The 22,912-nt window shown below is 35.3% G+C and overlaps 1 protein-coding gene across 3 annotated transcripts in view; it reads right to left on the bottom strand.

The window, feature by feature from the left end:
- Positions 1–12,719: 12,719 nt before the first annotated feature.
- CCDC50 (coiled-coil domain containing 50) overlaps positions 12,720–22,912 on the bottom strand; it is a 57,326-nt gene continuing 47,133 nt past the window's right edge. For all 3 annotated transcript variants that reach the window (XM_038583698.1, XM_038583697.1, XM_038583699.1), the window contains 2 exons: positions 20,574–20,680; positions 12,720–19,061 (listed from right to left, as the gene is read on the bottom strand). In XM_038583698.1, coding sequence (XP_038439626.1) covers positions 19,042–19,061; positions 20,574–20,680 — 127 coding nt within the window. In that variant the 3' untranslated portion in view covers positions 12,720–19,041. The remainder of the gene's footprint in view (positions 19,062–20,573; positions 20,681–22,912) is intronic.

The following is a 22,912-nucleotide window of genomic DNA, read 5'->3' as shown; positions in this document are numbered from 1 at the left end:
TGCGTTCCCAATTATTGATGCATGGCTGATTTTTTCATACCTGTACCTCATTCACTTCCTAACCTCTGATGCCGTATCATTTCATCAGTTATGTTATCGCTAAAACATAGGACTCTTTTCATTTACGATCTGATTCCAACATCATCACACTTTAAAAATTAATGCTAAATCCTCAGTATCATCAAATATCCAGCCAGTGTTCACATCTCCCCCATCACCTTATGAACTCTGTTATCAGTCTATTTCAGTCTATTTACAATCAGTCTATTTCATTTGCATCTTATACTCATTCTCTCCAGTTTCTTCACAGATATATTCCATTTCTGAGAATTTTTGTTATTTTATAAAGTTTCTCACAATCTGATTTTGCAGATTGCTACCTTATTTGCTATTTAAAATGATCTTTAATGCCCTATACTTCCTATGGTTTGGTAGATAAATCTAGAAACCTGGTAATTTTGTTCTATTATATTATTACTTCCATTTAGAGGCATATAATATCCAATTCTCTCTCCTTTTATACCAAATGTTGGTGATCATTACTTAGATCTATTAATTCTTTGAGAGTTGCAAAATGATCATAATCTCATTCTATCACTTTTTGACTGTTAGTTAAAATGTTCTATAAAGGGAAATATATTCTCATCAATTATTCATTTATTCATCAATAAGGTATAGATCTTATTAAAAAAAAACCAGGATAAATGCCCAATTATTCACCTATTCACTAATTTTCAAAAATAATGAGTTGGCCCATAGAATCTGCCATACATAAGCAGTAAGGGTTATTTTAAGAGGATAAAGATGCTTATATAGACATGGACTTAGAGCAGCCTGGGTGGCTCAGTGGTTTAACGCAGCCTTTTACCACGGGTGTGATCCTGGAGATCTGGGATCGAGTCCTGCCTCAGGCTCCCTGCACGGTGCCTGCTTCTCCTTCTGCCTGGGTCTCTGCCTCTTTCTCTGTGTCTCCCAAGAATAAATAAATTTTATTTTAAAGATTTTATTTATTTATTCATGAGAGAGAGACAGAGAGAGAGAAAGAGAGAGGCAGAGACCCAGGCAGAGGGAGAAGCATGATCCTTGCAGGGAGCCCAATGTGGGACTCGATCTCGGGTCTCCAGGATCACACCCTGGGCTGAAGGCGGCACTAAACCACTGAGCCACCGGGGCTGCCCAATAAAATCTTTTTTTAAAAAAAGACATAGATTTAAACATATTTGATATGCTTCTATTCATTTCAGATGTAATCTTTACTGATACACAACCTCCTATCTCTGGCTAGTTGGAGACATTTGACATGATCCTAGTAGCCACTGATAGTTTCTTTGGTAACTGGTAATAAAAATATTCCAGTTTTATCTTGTAAATTTAAATTCATACCTAAAACTAGCCATATCTTTATGAAAGTCTATTTTCTTTCTGTAAGAAATATTATTTTAAGACCCAATTTGAGTATGAAGAATATTCATTGCTACTAGGGTATTCACTGTCTAGGTTTCTTGGACTTTTCAGTGAAAATGGTGAAAAATATTGTTAAAAATATGTATGTGTGTGGGCGCCTAGGTGGCTCAGTCCACTAAGCGTCTGACTCTTGATTTCAGCTTAGGTCATGATCTCAGGGCCACATCAGGCTCTGCACTGGGCATGGAGCCTGCTTAAGAGTCTCTCTCCTTTTCCCTCAGCCCCTCTCCTAAAAAATTGTACGTGTGTATGGAAAAAAAGAGAGATAAATCCATATATAGATAAAATCATTTGAAATAGTTTGCTCCCTGTGATTATGTACCAAAGGATATAGTTAGTTAAGTTCATCTTTTAAAGAAACTTATACTTTGTTTCAAAATTATTTAAAATAAGTATCTGGTTCTAACATCAGATCTACAAAATAAAGCATATACCTCTATGTCTAGCCTCTACATCTCCCCTACACATGTGTTTCTCCTCCATCCTTATAGCTGTCTTCAAAATGTTGACATTCCATTTTACTATAAAAAAAATGCATACACAGTATCATTTCCTGACACCCACCCCTTTTCCAGCTACATGGTAGAAAACTTTAATGCTTTCTCTACCTTACTTTTCTCATTTAAAAATACATCCCGAAGATCAGCCTATGGCTGATATTTCCCTCATTCCTTTCTCAGCTGTCTAGTACTCCATAATTCATTAGTCCCTAGTTATTTATGAAAATGAGATCAATTTTCCAACACTGATCTATAAATGACTGTTTTCCTTTTTAAGAAATGGCCAAGAATGACATCAGCAAAGTGACCAAGTATGTAGCTCCAAGCTCCCATTCTCCCACAGAAATAAAAAAAATAAAATAAAAAAGGCAGAAACTGTCAGAACCAAGATTGTCAGAACTCTGGAAGTTAATCAAAGGCTTATGGTAACCAAGTGAACACAGATTCAAGAAAATTTAATTTTGAAACAGTAGAAAGGCATTCAGTGTTTTATTTGACTTTGCCCCATACCCTCTAGCTGGGCAGCAGTCTTGAAGACAATAGCCTTGCAGATCCCTGGGTGGCTCAGCGGTTTAGCGCCTGCCTTCAGCCCAGGCCATGATCCTGGGATCGAGTTCCACGTCAGGCTCCATGCAGGGAGCCTGTGTCTCTGCCTGTGTCTCTGCCTCTCTCTCTCACTCTGTCTCTCTCATGAATAAATAAAATCTTGAAGAAAAGGAAGAAGAAGAAGAAGAAAGAAGAAGAAGAAGAAGGCGATGGCAACAACAGCAGCCTGCATTCCTAGTGGGGCATTCCATTCCTGGTTCCAGAACAAATAGAATTCTTTGCAAATTGTTGGGTACATCTGTTCTAACCTGACTGAGGGACTAGCTGAAGCAGTGGTGTAAGGCATTGTAAGGTGCTCATCTCTGTTTTCCCTATCTTGGAACTCACTGAGGACAGAAAACCATGGGGTATTATTTGAAAATACTGCAAAAGTGGACAATTTGCAGACAGCTGAGGCAAGACATTACAGTTGAGACATGTAACAGACAAATTAAGTCTTAGGAGGAAAAGTTGGGGTGAGTTTCTTTGTGAAACAGGAGCAATAAAAAAAATACCCATATTTATGGGGGGATTTAGAAAGCCATGCAGAAGCCCAAGGCAAAATGAATTCTCAGAAAAGACCTCAGAAGACCTTAAGCTTTGACTTCGGATGGACCTTATGTTCAGTGGAAATCCAGCTAGGTGTCAAAGGAAGGTTCAGAACAGAGCAAATCTACAAAAACTAAAAGATTTTCTTACCGCTAGTGTTCTAGAAAATCTCCATGAAACAAAAGATGAACAAAAGCTAAGAAACAGAGACTATAGAGACTACAAATGAAAGAAATACAATCTCTGCAAAAAACAACTTAGAAAAGTCATTAGACAAATTAACTACTACAATCTTCAACAATCAAAATGAAAAATAAAAACAAAAACCCTGGGGAAAAGGAAGAATTTGACTTCCAGGGTTACCATATTATAATACTCAAATGTCCAGTTTTCGCAAGACATATAGACTCACATAGAAAATATATGCTATTTACAGGAGACTCAGTGAAAATATAATGAAATGGCATGAATAGGTTGAAAGTGAAAAAATGGGGAAAAAATGAGCTGAGTGGTTATACTAATACCAGAAAAAATAGACTTTCAGTTAAAAACTGCTACAAGATGAATGGATAAAGAAGATGTGGTTTATGTATACAATGGAATATTACTCAGCCATTAGAAACGACAAATACCCACCATTTGCTTCAACATGGATGGAACTGGAGGGTATTATGCTGAGTGAAGTAAGTCAATCGGAGAAGGACAGTGTATGTTCTCATTCATTTGGGGACTATAAATAATAGTGAAAGGGAATATAAGGGAAGGGAGAAGAAATGTGTGGGAAATATCAGAAAGGGAGATAGAGCATAAAGACTCCTAACTCTGGGAAACGAACTAGGGGTGGTGGAAGGGAAGGAGGGTGGGAAGTGGGGGTGAATGGGTGACGGGCACTGAGGGGGGCACTTGACCAGATGAGCACTGGGTGTTATTCTGTATGTTGGTAAATTGAACACCAATAAAAAATAAATTTATTAAAAAAAAAAAACTGCTACAAGAGACAAAGAAGGCCATTATATACAAGGGTCAATTTCATCAAGGAAACATAACAATTATAAACCATGTTCAGTAAATAGCCTCAAAATAAATACAGCCAATATTAACAGAACGGAAGGAGAAATATATAGTTGGAGACTTCAATATACCACTTTTAATAATTAACACAACACCTAGATATAAGATCAATAAGGAAAGAGTGCACTTGGACAACACTGTAAACCAATTAGACCTAACAAATATATAGAACATTCAATCCAACAACTAAATACACATTCTTCTTAATTGCATATGGGATGGCGTCCAAGAGACACTATATGTTAGAACATAGAACAGTCTACATAGGGATGCCTGGGTGGTTCAGTGATTGAGCATCTGATTTCAGCTCAGAGCATGATCCCAGGGTCCTGGGATCAAGTCCTGCATCGGGCTCCCCACAGGGAGACTGCTTCTCCCTCAGCCTATGTCTCTGCCTCTGTGTGTCTTTCATGAATAAGCAAAATAAAAAAAAGGAAGTAAGTTTAAAACAAAAGTCTACATAAATTTTAAAAGATTGAAATCATACCAAGTCTCTTCTCTGCAAAGTAATAAAGCTGGAAATCAAGAGAAGGAAGTGAGATAATTAAAAATATGTGGAAATTAGGCAACACATCTTTAGACAACCAATGGGTCAAAACAAAAATTAGAATATACTTAGGGAGAAAAGAAAAAAAAAAACAGGAAAAAACACAACATATTAAAACTTATGGAATGCAACAAAGGCAATACTCAGAGGGAAATTTATAACTGTAAATACATATATTTAAAAGAAAGATCTTAAATCAGTAACCTAACTCTGCATCTTGTAGAGCTAGAAAAAAAAAATTTACGACATTGAAAATTATTAGAAAGAAAAAAACAGCAAAGATTATAATGAAGATAAATGAAATAGAGAATAGAAAGACAATAGAATCAACAAAACCAAAATTTGTTCTTAGAAAGGATCAACTGACAAACCTTCAGCTAGACTGGCAAAGAATTAAAAAAAAAAAAAAGAAGCAGATAACTAAAATTAGAAATGAGTGTGGGCATTACTACCAACCTTACAGAAATAAAAAAGAGTATTAGAGAATACTATGAACTACATGAAAAAATTAGGTAACCTAAATGAAAAAAAAAAATTCTCAGAAACACACAAATTAGCTAATCATGAAGAAATTGATAATCTCATCAGACCTGTAATGAATAGAGACTGATCAGTAAACAGACTCCCAAAAAGAAAAGCCCAGGACCAGATGGCTTCACTATTGGATTCTACTAAATATTAAAAGAATTAACACTAATCTTGGGGTTCCTGGGTGGCTCAGTCAGTTAAGCATCTGACTCTTGATTTTGGCTTAGGTCATGATTCCAGGGTCGTGAGATCTAGCCCCACATCAGGTTCTATGTTTAGTGGGGAGCTTGCTTGTGGTTCTCTCCCTCTGCCCCCTGGCCCTCCCCATTCACACATGCTCTTTCTCTCTAAAATAAAGAAATAAATCTTGAAAGAAAAATGAAGAATTAACACTAATCTTTCCCTACTTTCCCAAAAAAACGTAAGAGGAAGTAACAAGTTATAATTCATACAAAGCCAGCATTCCTCTGATACCAAAGCTATAAATACCACATGAAAATAAAATTACATATGAATATGCCTTATGAATACAGATGTAGAAATCAACAAATACTAGAAAATGGGATCCAACAGCATGTTAAAAGGATTATACACCATGATCAAGTGGAATTTTTCCTCGAATACAAGGATGGTTCAACTTAAGACAATCATTTAATGTAGTAAGCCACATTAATAGAATGAAGGAAACACATACACACACATACCCATACCCACATTCATCTCAAGTGACACAGGAAGGTATCTGACAAAATTCAACACCCTTTTATAATAAACACTAAAAAATGCAGGAATATAAAGGAACATCCACGACAGGATAAAAGGTATTTATAAAAATGTGACGCTTAACACATACCTAATGATAAAAGACTAAAAGCTTTTCCCCTGAGATAGAAACAAAGCAAGGATGCTCACTTTCACTGCTGTTATTCAACACTGTACTGGAAGTTCCAGACAGAGCAATTAGACATGAAAAGAAGTAAAAAGTATCTGAATCAGGGAAAAAGGAAGTAAAACCCTCTCAGTTTTCTTATGACATAATCCTAGGTATCAAAAATCCCAGAGAGTCCACAAGACAGCTGCTAGAGTTTAAAAAAGAAGTTAACAAAATTACAGGTTACAAGATCAACACATGAAAAGCAACTGATTTTCAGCAAGAATCTGAAAAGGAGGTTAAGAAATTCCATTTACAACTGAGTCTAAAATATTAAGGAATAAAACACTGACAAATAAATTTAACCAAAGAGGTTAAAGACTTACTTGTACATTGAAACCAAAAATAATATCACTGAAAGAAATTAAAGACAAACAAATGGAGAGACATTCCATGTTCATGGATTGGGAAAAAAAATATATTTTTAAGATAGTAATAGTACCCAAAAAGACCTTTAGATCCAGTGGAATTCCTATCAAAGTTACAAGTCTTTTTTAGAAAAGTCAATCTTTACATTTATTTGGAGTTGTAAGAGACTTGAATAGCCAAAACATTTCTGAAAAAAAGAACAAGTTGGAGGATCATGCCTCCTGATTTCAAAACTTACTACAAAGCTACAGTAATCAAAATAGTGTGGTACTGGGATAATATAGGCAAGCAGAAGTAGAATTGAAGGCCAAAAATAAACTCATACACCTATGGCCCACTGATTTTAAACAAAAGTGATGAGGCAATTCAATGAGGAAAGAAGAATATCTTCAACAAATAGTACAAGGACAACTGGATTTCTACATGCAAAATAATGAAGTTGAACCCCTACCTCATACATATTAGGATGGCTATAATAAAAACACTTTTTAAAAAAAAAGTATTGGTAAGGATGTGGAGAAATTAAAACTCTAGTACATTAATGACAGAAATGTAAAAGTGTTCAGCTCTTATGGAAAAGAGTTTACTGGTTCTTCCAGAAGTTAACGAAGAATTCCACATGACCCAGCAATTCCACCCCTATGTACACTGACATAAGATTCAAATATTTGCATAACAATGTTCATTGAAGAATTATTCACAATTAGCAAAAGTTGGAAACAACCCAACAAAATGTGGTATATACATATAATGGAATATTATTTGGCCACAAAAAGGAATGAACTACGATGCATGCAAAACATGAAAACAAATGCTAAGTGAAATAAGCCAGACATAAAAAGAGAACTATTATATGACCACCTACATAACAAGGGCAGGCAAATTGATAAAGATATTAAATGGATTAGAGGTTACCAGAGGTTGGGCTGGGAGCAGAGAGAAATAGGAGAGTTACTGTTTACTGAGTACAGAGTTTCTATGTGTGGTGATGGAAAAGTTTTGGACATAAATAGTGTTGCACTATACTGTTAATATAATTAATGCCATTAAATTGTGCACTTAAAAATGATTAAAATGACATATCTTTTGATATACATTTCACAATAAAAATATACATGGGCAAAACTAAGAAATGATCTTAAAGTTTCTCCTGGACAAAGAGCTAGCCAAAGACATAGACTCTTTTTGAGAGAATAAAATGGGACATGTCTCATCAAATATTAATTTTATGATTTAAAATGTGGTACTAGGGGGGCCTAGGTAGCTCAGTTGGTTAAGCCTCTGCCTTTGGCTCAGGTCATGACCCCAGGGTCTGATAATCGAGTCCCACATCCGGCTCCCTGCTCAAGGAGGAGTCTGCTTCTTCCTCTGTCCCTCCTCCACAGGCATGCATGTACTCATGGGCTCTCACGCTCTCTCACAAAAATAAAAATCTTTAAAAGTAAAAAAATATATAATAATAAAATAAAATGGTACTAGATTAGGAAATAAGAGGTATTTTTTATTTTTTTTAAGATTTTATTTATTTACTCATGAGAGACACACACAGAGAGAGAGAGAGAGAGAGAGAGAGAGAAAGAGGCAGAGACACAGGCAGAGGGAGAAGCAGGCTCCATGCAGGGAGCCCGACGTAGGACTTGATCCCGGGTCTCCAGGATCATGCCCCGGGCTGAAGGCGGTGCTAAACCACTGAGCCACCGGGGCTGCCCTAGAGATAATTTTTTGATGGAGAAATACAGAATTAGAACTCTTAAAATAGCAGAATTCCAAACCCACGAAATGACTGGGTTAATAAATGAAATGACCAACAAACTGTTAATGGTTTACACCAATAAAAAAATATGGCAGAATGAATTTAAAAATATTCAATTATATATTTTGTGCAAGAGATTTGCTTCAAATACAATGGAGTAGGCAAGTTGAAATATAAGATGTAGTGTGAATGTTTATCAAAAGGAGGCATTGTGGCTATATCAACATCAGAGAAAGTATATTTCAAAGCTAAGAAAATTACCAGTGACAGAGAAGAGATTATATAATGATAAAATGGTCATTCCACCAAGACACAGCAACCCTAAATGTTATGCATCAAACAGGACTGCAAAACACACAAAGCAAAAATTAATAGAACTGAAATGAAAAACAGACAAATTACAATTATAGTTGGGGACTTCAACACCTCTCTTTTGATAATTGATAAAACAACTAGACAGAAAATCAGTCTGGATATAGAACTCAACACCATCATCAACCAACAAGATCTAATCAACATTTATAGAACTATCCACCGAAAAACCGAATGCACATTCACGGAACATATACAACAACCAGGGACATAAGACAAACCTCAACAAATTTAACAGAATTGAAATCACGCAGCATGTCCTCTAACCACAACAGGATCACACTAGAAATTAACAACAATGATATAAGGAAAAGCTCCAAAAACATGGAAATGAGACAGAACATTTCTAAATAATGCATAGATCAAAGAACAAGTCTCCAAGAAGATTAAAAAAAATACATTTCACTAAATGAAAATGAAAATGCAACATATTAAAATTTGTGGCACAGCTAAAGCAGTGTAATTTAATTTAATAAAATAGGAAAATCTATAATTGCTATTTTTTTAAGGAATAATGTATTTAGAAATAAAATAGGAGATACTACTACAAATCCAGTAGACACCAATAAGAAGGGAATACAACAAACAATTCTATACACATGAATTTCAATATCTTGGATGAAGTAGTCCAATTCCTTGAAAAACACTAATTTAACAGGAAATACCTACTTTGAATAGCCCTATAACTAAACAAAATTGAATTTTTCATTTAAAAGCTTCCAAAAAGGTTATGACTAGGCACACAGTGTCTTTTCACTGGAGAATTTATATAAAACCTAAAAAAACAAACACACACACACACAAAAAAAAAAAACCGAAAACAACGGACTAGCAATTCTATACAATTTCATTTAGAAAATAGAAAAGACAAAAACCTGTTTTTTTTCCAGCATTGCACTAATGTGAAAGCCAATCAAAGGCAGTAAAATTATAGGTCAATATGCCTCCCAATATAATACAAAAATCCTTTAAAATATTAGTGATTGCAATTCAACAACATATAAAAAGAATTATTCAAAAATCTATGCATCTCCATATATTAGCAAAAAACTGTTGACACAAAATGAAAATATCTATAGTTGCACAAAAATAAAATACCCAGGAGTAAATCTAACAAAAAATGTACAGAGCATACATGCTGAAATGCTGATTAAAGATATCAAATATCTAAATAAAGAAGACATACTTGTAGTCTTTTTTGGGACACTTAATACATTAAGGATGTTATTTGTCCCCAAATTGATGTAGAGGTTTCATGCAATTCCTTTCAATATCTCAGAAATATCTCTTATAGATGTAAGTAGGATTATTCTAAAATGTATATGGTAGGGCAAAAGAACTAGAGTAGCTAAAACAATTTTGAAAAATAAAGTGTAAAGAATCAGGTTATCCAATTTCAAGACTTACTATCTAGCTCCAATAATCCACATTGTGTGGCACTAGCAAGGGAGAGATATAGATCAATGGAACAGAATAGAGAACTCAGAAACAGACCCACACAAAATACACTCAACTCATCTTTGACAAAGGTATAAAAGAAAATCCATGGAGGCCTCTAAAAGATAGTGCTGAAGCAATTGGATATCCAGGCAATCAGTCCATCCAATCAACTTTGACCAAACTTCACACTTTACCTAAAAACCAACTCCAAATGAGTCAAGGACTTAAATGTAAAACTTAAAAGTATAAAGCATAGAAAAAATATATATCAGAAGCAAAGCTTGAGGATGTATGGCGAGGGAAAGAGTTCTAAGGACTTGACACCAAACCATGATTCATAAAAGGCAAAATTGATATACACCACTTGATTCTCACCTCTCCATGCCAGAAAAGTCCAGTCATTTATACATATACCATTAGAGCTATGTCAGCTATAGACATACAGACCTGCAGACACATATACTCACATACACACACATGCCCCCAGTTATGTCCTAGAGCCTGAGGCCAGGTCAAGGGAATGAGGGCACAGATCAGGTATAATGACACCAGATAATTAAGTATGTCAGGTGTAATTAAGGGCATGTCATGATTAACATGACCAAGATGAAATCTGCATAATTAGGTTCAGGAATTGGTAAGAGAAGTGAGATTTGAGAGGATAAAAAGCATGATATGCTAATGGGAGGTACAAAAGTTCCTAAGAACCCAAACCCTATCTAGTAAAGAAAGTTCATGAAGCTTGGGGATAATAAAAATAGAAATAGAATTTGGTTAGAGAAACACACACAATTAATGGCAATTTTCTGGGTGTGGAGCTAGGAGCAGCAGGATAGTACAACCAAGAACACAGGGTCAGCAAAGGGTATAAACTTTCATTTTTAAGTTTGGGGGATCTAATTAATATACAGCCTGGTGCCTACGGTTAACCATAACATCGTATACTTGAAATCTGCTAAGGGTAGATCTCAAGCATTCTCACCAAACACACACAGATCCACAAAAGCTAACTGTGAGGGAGATGATGACTGTGTTAATTAGCTTCACTGTGGTAGTCATTTCACAATGTATACATATATCAAAACATCACATTGTACACATTTTTTGTCAAAAATACAAAAAAAACTTTTTTTTAAAGAACATATGATCAGGAATGAGGCCTCTCGCCAAGTGTCTAAGAAGTCTTTGTGACTTTCCTGGCTCCCAGTACTGTGGGAGGCTACTCTTTTCCTGGGCCATTTTAAAGGAACCTAGTCAGCATTGACTCCTCAGGCATTATAGAATGTTAGGCCTGACTCCTCAGTCAGGAGTCAGGTCTAACATCACCAACTCTCCTGCAATGTGCTTATTACTCTATATAAAAGAACTGAGTTAGAGAGGGTAAGTCGTGTCTCAAGGTCCTGAAGCAAGTTCAAAGCCAGGACTAGCACCCGGGTCTCCTTATTCCTGTTAATGAAGTATTCGGGACACTATTTTGCAGCCTTTGCTTTTTTAACCGTGTAGCCTAGATACATAGGAGGAGCCAATAAACAGTCTTCAAATCTCTACCCCTACCCTGTAAGTAATCCAAAGACTCCTTAAATATTACACCCAATTTCCAAGGTGTAGGAGCTGAATATTTTCTTGCTGCCTTTGTTTTACAAGGGGGCTTTCTAGTGTGCCACAGCTCTCCATACACACCACATGGCCACAGTTTAACGTCATACTCAGCCATGTTACTCAAACTCCACCCAAGAATACCAGGTACCTTCTACCACAGATTTAAGGGAGCTACTTTAATTACATATTTAAGTTTGGTAATTGGCCTGTAGATATGTCAACTTCTTTCATTGTCAACTTTCACCCAGGAAGGTTGAAATCAACATACCAACTTTTTTCAACATCTGCACATCATTGGTGTGCCTTATGCATCTGGTAGTGGTAACAGTATAGATATATTACAGATCATTTAGATTTCCTATTATATTTGCCAGAGAAGAAGCTAAGTCCTAGAGAATATGCTCCAGGGAAACTAGTAACCTCTGAAAATTGTTTAGTAGTCATGAAAAAGAAGATCTTATTTTTAAGATACCTAACATCTGGAGCACAGGTTTCTATATCATGGCTAATCTATCAAAACAAAGAAAAATGAACTTATAAAAAGTTAAATGGTAGTTGTTATTAATATCTATTTTATCAAAATCCATGGAGTATCAGGTATCCTGCAGACTTGAGTTATTGTACTCATGGAGTCTTTAATCACTTGTATTATTCTGTGAACATCCACTTACCTGTTTTTCTCCCAAATACATCAAACTAAGTCACCAACCGCCACAGACCATACAAACCCACTTCTCTAAGCAACTTTAGGTTTGGAAGTATTTATTGAGGACTTCAACATATTAGCTATCAGTATCAGATTTGGGAGTATTTGTTGACAATTTCAATATACTAGATAGCATCATCAGTGCCATACATGGTTACAGAAAGTGGATGGAACTGGAATAAGAGAAAATGCTGTTATTAAACAAATATACATTCGGGTTACTTCATAAAGGAAAAAAAAAATACTCCTTTCCTCTTCCCAGAACTTTTCAAGTCCTTGAATGCAATAAAGAAAACATGAGACCATTGACTTAACAAATGGATGACTTTATTAAGAGAGAAGGACAAGATTGGTGTTTGCCTCAAACCATCCAGGAAAACAAGCACACAAACATATACATACTTTGGTTTAAAAATTATTCATAATATTAATGTTAGACCTGATTATTTAAAGAATCAAATGAGCAAACATGTATAAAACAAACCATGAAAACACAAGCTTGCATAGATGAATTAATGTAGATGTAGAACTGGCATTTAAGGGGGAGGCTTGAGCACTGGAGAGTGCTGAGTGACGTTACCACCTCACCTCCCAAGACACACGGAAGTCACCAGCACCATGTTTCTCATTTTCCTCAATGAGGTTATGAGCAGGAACAGCTTGTGCTGTGTGAAGGTGAACGGAAATGGTTTCCGTCAGCCTAGGCCAGATGGGTGCACACATACCCACCAGTACTCAACACCAGTCACCTTTAAGGCATCCACAGAGTATCCCTCACAGTTTCATCTAATCTCTAAATAGGCATGTGGTATGAGGTGGCCTCTTCGTTTTCTGTCCTCAGACAGACAACTGTATTCCATTAAGGTTCTGTTCAGTTCCATGAAGTAGTTATTTCAAAGCTGCCTTTCCTTCTGGGGCTTGGTTACAAGTTGATGAGCACTTGGATTAATATTTCACTCATTTTTTTAAACATATCCACATTCCAGATCCCAAAGGGCTTCTTACCAAAGAATCTGAAACTGCCTGGGCACTATGCATTATCTCTCTCAGGAAAGTACTTTTCCAAATTGTAAGACAAATGATAGCACCACCTCTAATTTCCTAAGCAACTTGATTTATATGAGCATACTCTTGTATTTTATAATTCAGCACCTTTTCAAAATATAATACTGTGCCGGGATGGATTCTTTTAAAGGAAAACCCCATTATAGAGAATTCTCATTGTGGAACACCATTTTAATATGCTATCTTCCCACTGCATCTCCTCATTATTTATAATACTCCATGAAACAAATATTGGGCTGCCTTTAAGAGGCAGGTGAAAAATATAGCTACTTCTGAAAAAGGGCATTTGGCTTTCAGTTTATAGCAAGAGCTGAAGTTTATAGCCTACGGTGATTTCAGGGGCTAATTCAATCAAATAAAAAAATTCTGACATCAAAAACCCTCTTACTAAATTTAATAGCTAGAAACTATTTTAGCAGTTTATGGTCTGAAATTCAGTGCAACAAAAACATACCCTAAGTATGCAATGTGTAATGGTGTATTTTCTTAACTGTTTTTTTTTTTTTTTACTGCTATTAGTCCTTGCTCTTTTGTGAAGGACATGTCACTCAAAAACCCTGTCTTTCAATTCTCCTGTTCTTTATATGCGAACCTCAACAATGAATGATAGGGCACTAACTAAGATGCACAATTAATCCTGTCCTTATCTGAAATGCTGAAACCAGCACAGTGCTGGCTCCCTATGCTATTAACAGTAACTCAAAAAGAGAAAAGCATCCTCTAGTTTGCTGAGAATGAACAACAGCATATGAAATGCATTCAGAACATGTTTCTAGGCCGTTCACAAATATAAAGGGGAACAAGATGGTTTCCAGCACTAGATAGTTCAACAAATCAACATGATTACTTAGATGATTCTGTCAATTTATGGCATCAAACACGACCTTACAAAAACACTCTGGTGTCTCCCTTACCACAGCAGTTTTCCTGGTTAATATTTTCCTAAAACTAACAAAATAGAAACACTCTTTCCATCAAAGATCTCTCATTTCAAGTAAATGTCTCTGTTTTGTTTGGTTTTCTCCCTTTTTTCTGTCAATGGTATGCATTAAAAACACAAGAGTGTTGTTGAAATTCTCACAAAACAATAATAAGTGACTTCTCTATACAACACAACATTTGGAAGTATCTTCTACATGGTCACTATAGAATAGACAGTCAACTCTCAGTTATTCAGGAAACGATAACCTGAAAAATCTGGCTAGGAAATTCTCACTCTCCCTCTACCAGCCTTTTTTGGTCATGCCACTGCTTATTCAGAGATTGAGAGGCAACTCAATGAAATGATGTATTTATCAGTGTACAGGTCACCCACAGCTCAGCGGGAGGAAATCCAGAGTTCCTGACGGCAAGGATGTTTTGTGATCACCTGTGAATTTTATATCTCAATGGAGAGTTGACATTCACATACAGGAAGTACAGTACACTGACCTCAGTTAGAATCAAACTAATTTAAGGCAACACTGCTCCTCAAGACCTTGCAAGCAAAAAGTACAAGTCTCATCAGAAAAGTGACTCTGTCAGAAGTGAATTTTTCCTAGTTTACCATTTCCTTTTTTACTTCTCTGGAAGTAAATTTCAGGGTTTGTAACAACAATTAAATGGCAGGAGCAACAACAGCCTTGACTCTTTCCTTTAATAACTGTAAGCACCATCAGGGCTGAATGAGATTCTCTGACCAGGAGTTTGGATGACCCTGTGCCCCATTGTGCAGCATTATCAGGACAGTCTTCTAGTTTGCTCCTCCCTGACCACATTACCTGTTCCAAGCTAAAGGCTTTGAAAAATAGGATTCTATCAATAGTAAGGTAAGCAGTTATGGCTTTAAAACTCACAGGTACCACCCAGATAGGAAAAGAAAATGAGACCACTTGATCTAGTCACTTCTTTGACTATGAGCAGTAAGTAAGGGACAAAGTACCTTAAACATCTGTTTTTTCCTTTCAGCTGAAAGAACAGGTTTTGGTTATTTTGATTGTTTCTAAAAATTCGGTGTTATGAGAACATGGCACACTACATATGGTGAAATCTACCTGAACGGTTTTCCTTTCACATTAATGTTCCCTACACAAATACTCTTTTCCCAAAAGGGAAAAAATCCTTTCAGTGCAAGTTCTACTCTGTTCTCAGTCCCTGGGAAAGCTGATTACACGGGGGTCTCACTCCTTTACTTAGAGGGAAGATCTTACATCCAATCACCGTTTATCTTTCAAGAAAATCATCAATGAATAAATGAATAATCCTGATATTCCCCCAGAGTGATTTTTATACAAAGGCAATACCCATTAAAAATCAAGGCCCTAAAATGTTAACCACTGATGTGGTAAACTGAATGCACCATATTATATAGCAGGTGTTTCTAAAGAACAATTTGGCACAAGACAAAAATTAGAGAGTATCTGACAGTATTGAAGAAAAATAATTATCCATTAAAAGTTAATTATATTTATACTGAAAAGTCCTGACATCGATGGAAAGGTGTGGACAAATTCAGCAATGAATTTATTCATCATCCAGTTCGGCTGCAGACCACAGTAGAGAAGAAAAGGGGAAAAGGGGTCCGGTTCACAATTTTCTAGAGTGAGTTCAGTGGAATACAAGGTCCAAGATCATATACCTTGGAATATGTTGATCTAGATCCAAGTGGCCATTGCAAATATGAAAAGGTTTTCCTCCCAGGAAACATCTATCCAGATCTTTCTTTTTAATTTAGGTGTTTCTCTATGATCAAAGACCATAAGTCTTTTTTGCAGTTTACGTTACTCTGTTGCTGGTTGTTGTAAAGTCACTTGAGAAAAAACAATTCAAAGGTATGCAAAGTCACTTTCTAAAAAATCTCAATGTCCTGTTAAAGCATATGTAGCAACTGTCCAGTCTTCCGTAAAATAATTATGTCTAACAATGGCTTCAAACTACATTTTTTTTCCAACTCAGAACATTTAATGTGACCCTTGTCTGACCTTGCTTCTAGGCAACAAGTTACAAAAAGTTAGATTGGGGGCAGAGGCTGTACACATCCAGTAGCCTCATGATAAGGCTCCATAACATACTGTGCTCATTCAGCAATACTAGTGTTAATGGGGCCTCCAGGGAAAAGAAGTACGGAGACAGAAAGAATTTCCAAGGCCAACTTATTAGTTTACATCACAACATTAAAGCATAATACATGGTGGGCCTAAAAATTAAATTGTGTGTGTTCCAGTGGTAGAAAGAGGAATAAAGTATTTCCGCATTTATATAAAAATAACAAAGTGATAAGCAGAGAACACAGTGAAGAATGTTTGGCAGTTCCTTTAAATACAGTTGTTAGTTACTTCTATAGTCTTAAAAATAATAATTATAATATTTGAGTGAGAATAAAAGGATTTAACTAATAAGAAAAGAATTTCTCTGATACTCTTTAAAAAGTGTGTGCTTTACAAAAAAAATAAAATATCTTAAAATTCTAATTTTTAAAAAACCTAAAGAAAAAAAAAGTAACAAATGTTCAATACAGATGTTGAATTGGGTGTCACAGGGAACTATCACCGCTGGCTGCTCACTAAGACAGCTGAAGCGCTAATATCCAAGACTTAACTGTTAAGTGGCCTAACATTTTTTGAATGAAAATACCTCGATAGCATTTTACAATAATAAATATGATTGGATAAAGTACATGAGAAGCAAGACAAATGCAGAATTTTTAAAGTAAATCTGATCATTGTATGAGATAGAAAAATAAACATTCATGAAATAAAAATATGGCAAATGATGTTGCACATTTGCCTATCAAAATAAAGATACATTGTGTTTTCTTTTAAAGTCACCACACAAAAAAAGCTTTTTAAAACATGAAACAAAATCACAGGGCAGACAAAGAAAAATATAGCATTACTAGAAGTCAACAAGGCCTAAGCTTTGGATACTGATAGCACCCTCTAGAATTTGACTAAGGCTAGGACCTCCATCCCTTGTGTCCTTGCCTATTTAATTGATGATTCTGCCTCATTCATTTCATCTGTGTCATTCAAAGTCCTGTTTGTTTTCTCTTTCACCTTTTCTCAAAAATTACTCTTTTAGGGTTTGCTTCTTTCTAGATTATCATTTCCCTAAAACTTGACTCTTAGGCACCTTTTACTCAAGTTCCTGCAATCCAAAAACTTTAGGAACGAAAGCTCTTTCTCAAAATGAAAGGACCCAAAATCCACTCTGAGAAACTATTCTAAATAACTTCCTGAATATTGCCTCAATTGAAAGACTATCTGCAAAGATAAGGCTAAACAATAGTCAGTTCCCAGTGGGAAAAGAATGGATTTACAACCTTTTCTCTAATCACTTATGTATTTCTTTCCTAAACAAACACCATACTGGAATGTCAGAAATGTCAGATTCACACAATAAAAAATAATGGAAAGTCAAGCTGAAGGGAAACTTTTATATAGACAGCATGTTTGCCATTTATGTTAACTAACTAGAATGAGAAGATAAGCATTTCCACAAGGTTAAAAGCTAGACAAAGACTAGATTTCTCAAGGAGGGCTTCAAAGATCCTGTACAAAGGAATCCAATGCCATGTATCACTAATGAATACGTAGAACCAAATACCTGGATAAGGAACCATTTTATCCACTTCAACTTTATGTTGAATCAATCTGATTATTGACAGATAAAATATTTTTTGAGTGGTTGCCAACAAATACTTGCTTTACTTTTTTAAGCAAGAGGAAAACTTCTCAACCTATGTCGAGAGAGAATTGATGGCATCATTACTTACATAAACTTTTTTCTAATTCTACCTCCCTTGGCTCTCCATATAAAAGTAAAATAAGAGAAGGGATACAAAGTTTTTCACTTTTTCACTTTCAGTTGACTGCACAGACTTGAGTTAAAATTTCATAGAATTAAACTTTTGTGAATAAATACTAATAATCTGCCCAATGCCCAGGTACCTCAGAAAGACTTGCTATTAATCAGAAGAAGAGAAAGTGTCAGAGAATGACATCTGGGCCAATTCTCCCACGAAAGCTTATAAGGATATACAAAACCACATGGTTCAATTGTTCCAGGTTTTTTTTTTTAAACACTTTATAGTTGTGATTTTTTAAAAAAAAATTTCTAAGAAATACAGAAAACAGGTTCTTTCTTCAATATGCCATATACTAATGCACAAAGAAAGCTATTTCTTATAGTCTTTTATTCTGTATTGCATCCAAACATTGTTTTACTCTGATCATAATCTCCACAAAATTCTAATTGCTAAATAAAGCCTAGTCTCTAGATACCAGTACTCCATACCTAACAGAAGTGACATTTTACAGAGCTTTTAGATACTATATCCCAGGAAGTGTATGCAGCAGAGAGGAGGCCAATATTCAGAAGCTAGATTTTCTTGTACTGCCCAAGTGATCAAGAATAACCAAAACATTTTAAATGAATTAAAATTATTTATGGTCAGAAGAACTCTTGAAGATAAATCCCAGGAATACAAACACAGGAAAGAAAAAAATGAATGTGGAACGCGTTCTGTATCATCCAGTAATGTTTGCTACAGTGAGTCCGTTCTCAAGGCAGATTCCTAGGGTTTTACTGCTTATGATGGAAACCTTGGAAAGGAGGAAAAAAGAAGAAATACCATTAAAGAAAAACCTCAGAAATGCTGTTTTCTCCCGGCTCGGGCAAATCATTTATCTTTATATCTATGCATGTTTCTTTGTTCTTGATTGTAAAATACTTACACACGGAGTCAATAAGTTATTTTAGGAATATATTTCAAATGTATGTCAAAGGCAAGAAGACCTCTTCTTAAAAGTAGTGGGTGTATACAATTTGAGGGAAAAAAATGAGCTACTTCCAATTAAGTCAGTGTGGTGGAAAGTCCACCAACTGACTGAAATTGTAGTATGTAGGGTTGTTTTGATAATGTCCAACTAATTCCATCTTTTACAATAATATCTTTTATCTGATCAACAATGGACGAATGTCAGAACAGAGACGGTTGGGGTAAGCAGAGTTTTCTAAAAAAAATATAAATGCTTGGCAACCTCTCTCCCCTAAAAATTCTGATTTAATTAGTCTGGAGCAGCACCCACACATTGATATTTTGTAATGACCACTGGAAAAAAAAATTGAAGTTTGAGAAGGCAATCATTAGATTTGGAAAAAGATGATAAAATCATGACCTAAGATATCTTCAAAAGCTGTAACAAATAACAGACATCAAATAACAGGACCTAATATTTGTAAAGTCTATTGCAATCTGCTTTCATATATTTTATTTATATGATCCTGACAACACTGACACTATTATTAAAATCACTTCCATTTTTAGATGAGAAAATTAATATAAGAATTGCCTTTTCATTATTTCATTTTATGAATATCATAAAAATACAAGTGAATGTGTATGCTTGGCCACATGCAACTATTCCTTTCATTTTAAGGATCTGGTCCAAAAATTAATTAATTAATTAATTAATTAATTAAAATTAGGATTTGGTCCAATTTAGACCTCATATTCTTTCATTTTCTTTGCCCTGTTTTTCTTTTGTATGTTAATAGTTTTATGTGAAGTGTATGTGTGTTCTTTATTTTTTTATTTTCTTATTTAAATTCCAGTTATTTAACACAGTGCAATATTAATTTCAGGTGTACAGTATGTAAAGTATAGCAATTCAACACTTCTGTAAGGCACCTGGTGCTCATCACAAGTGCCCTCCTTAATCCCTATCACCTATTTAACTCATCCCTTCTGATAAGCCCCTTCCTTCTGATAATCATCACTTTGTTCTCTATAGTTAAGAGTTTGTTTTATTGCTCTTTTTTTTCATTTTGCTCCTTTGTTTTATTTATAGTCACACACTGATGAAAGCTACAAATTCTTCCTGGAGGAAAATGCACATACACAGACATCTTGCATTCAATTTAAGGTGTTTTGTTTTCTGTTTTACCTTTTTTGTTTTTTAACAAATGAAAAATACTATAATGATCTTCCAAAAGGAAGGATAACTTATTTTGCCACTCCAGTGATCTATAAGACACCATTTGATTTTTCCACCATAACATGAGGATTTAAAAAAAAAAAAAATCCTAAACTTGATCACATATATTTTTCTTACCTTTATGAGAGGATTCCGATTTTGAGAAATGACGTGTGGAATTATGCTGGTTTGTGAAATGAGTGTAATCCAAATCTTCAGCCTCTGTCATGGTAGGTGGTGGTGGCCTGAAGGGAAGTCAAACTTTAAAGAGATATTCTAAGTAGTGGTGACTACAACTCTACCTCTCATTGGAAAATATGGTAAAACCATTTTGGTAGAAATGCAAAGACACAGAACTCTCATTTTAGTTCCCGGCTTGTTGCATAACCTTGAATAAATTATTTTATCTTACTATTCCTTTGTTTTGATGCACATAATTCAATAAAAACAAACATTTTTCTGAGAAATATGTGTGAGGCACTGTGCTATGGACTAGAGAGAAACAAGATTAATGAGATGTGTAACCACTGCCATTAATGAGAAATTTCCTTTGTTTTGGTAGGTTTTATGAAGAAATAGAGGGAAAAAAGGAAAAGATCAAAGGGAAGTAATACAGAAAGTTAAGAAACGAATTAAAAAAGAGGGCAAAATTGGCAGCTAATGGGGGAGGACAGGAAAGAAGGAAAGGGGCGGAAGAGGACATGGGTCATCATATAAAATCTAGAGCAAAGTCTTTCAATCCACTAGGTGGCAAAGCAGAGCTTAGAAAAGGAAAAGACAACTACATTGGCAACTTTTCACATCAAAATAATATAAAATGTAAAAAAGCACTGGGAATTTTTGCTACTCTGAAGTTTTTATTATTTTAAAATTATGTTACATAGATTTTTGTAAACATTTGGCATTGATGAAGATGAAGAACAAAATCTCTCCTTTTTTGGTTTTTGTTTCTCAGAGGTGTACTTAAATGTTGCATTAAAGCATGGAACCAGATGCAGTAACAGAATATGTCAAATACATAACCATGTTGTGGGAGATTTTCTGTAACCATATATGCAATCTGGAAGACATAAATACATTGCAGTTCAGAAAGTTATGCTAAGTTTGGTACAAAGGGCTCTGTCATATAAGAAGACAAGTGATTTCAAATTTCTCACTCTGTCCCTAAGCAGTAGGTCTCTTGCTGGGTATTCGGTTATCTGTAACAGGTCAGCATAGAAAAAAAAAAAAAAAAAAACAAAAAACAAAAAACAACAAAAAACAAACAAACAACAAAAAACAACAGGTCAGCATAGGATGTAAACTTATTTATTGAGGACTGTGCTATGGGTTCTACTCAGATGATCTCAATGAACTTTATTTTTTTTTTTAAAGATTTTATATATTTATTCATGAGAGACATGGAGAGAGAGGTAGAGATATAGGCAGAGGGAGAAGCAGGCTCCCTGTGGGTTGATATCCCACAACCCCAGGATCACGCCCTGGGCTGAATGGCAGACGCTCAACCACTGAGCCACCCAGGGGTCCCCTCAATGAATTTTCAGGACAAGTCTGCATGGTAGCCATCATACACATATTTTAGAGTTAGATTAGGTTAGAGTTCTTTTTTTTTTAATTTTTTATTTGTTTATGATAGTCACACAGAGAGAGAGAGAGAAGCGGAGACATAGGCAGAGGGAGAAGCAGTCTCCATGTACCAGGAGCCCGACGTGGGATTCGATCCCGGGTCTCCAGGATCACACCCTGGGCCAAAGGCAGGCGCTAAACCGCTGCGCCGAGTTAGATTAGGTTAGATGAGGTAAGTGATCGGTCCAAGATCACACAGTTGTTAAATGACAGGGCTGGGACTCAGACTCAACTGTACTTCAAAATCACTGTGCTCTTCACTACCCTATGCTATGCTACATAGTTGTGTATTTTTATCAGCAGCAGTATCTGTATTTGTGTGTGTGTGTGTGTGTGTAAATATACTTTCAAATGGTATTTGGCTTATATTTTCATACTTTTGTATATATACATATAATTAATGTGAGTATAACAAATGATATGGTATTTTCATTTTTCTTGTTTTTCACTTTGAACTACTTGTTTACAAATATTAGAAATTAAATACAGTTTTTTTTTCATTATTGACTAACATTTGTAACATTTACCTTAAAAAAGTAGTATTAGAAGTTGGCAGAAGAGTTGAGACAAAATCTGACTCTAGAATTAAGAAACTCAACTTCAAAAAAATAGGTGGTTAAAGAAGTAACTTGGGTCCAAGAAAATAGGATTGGTAATCAGGACAGCAGAGACTTGTACTCACTCTTTTTTATTAAACTCTTATATTAGGTGATCAAAACCCAGAAACACAAAAGTCAAATGGGACTCTCAAAACAAAACAAAACAAAACAAAACCAAGAACACCAAAACCCAAAAAATCCAAACAAACAAACAAAAACCCAGGATTACTGCCTCACCATCAACTTGTCAAG

The sequence above is a fragment of the Canis lupus genome, chromosome 34 (genome assembly GCF_011100685.1).
Source record: "Canis lupus familiaris isolate Mischka breed German Shepherd chromosome 34, alternate assembly UU_Cfam_GSD_1.0, whole genome shotgun sequence".
NCBI classification, from domain to species: domain Eukaryota; kingdom Metazoa; phylum Chordata; class Mammalia; order Carnivora; family Canidae; genus Canis; species Canis lupus.
Note: the sequence above shows the minus strand (reverse complement) of the source record. Positions and strands in the feature narration are given on the sequence as shown.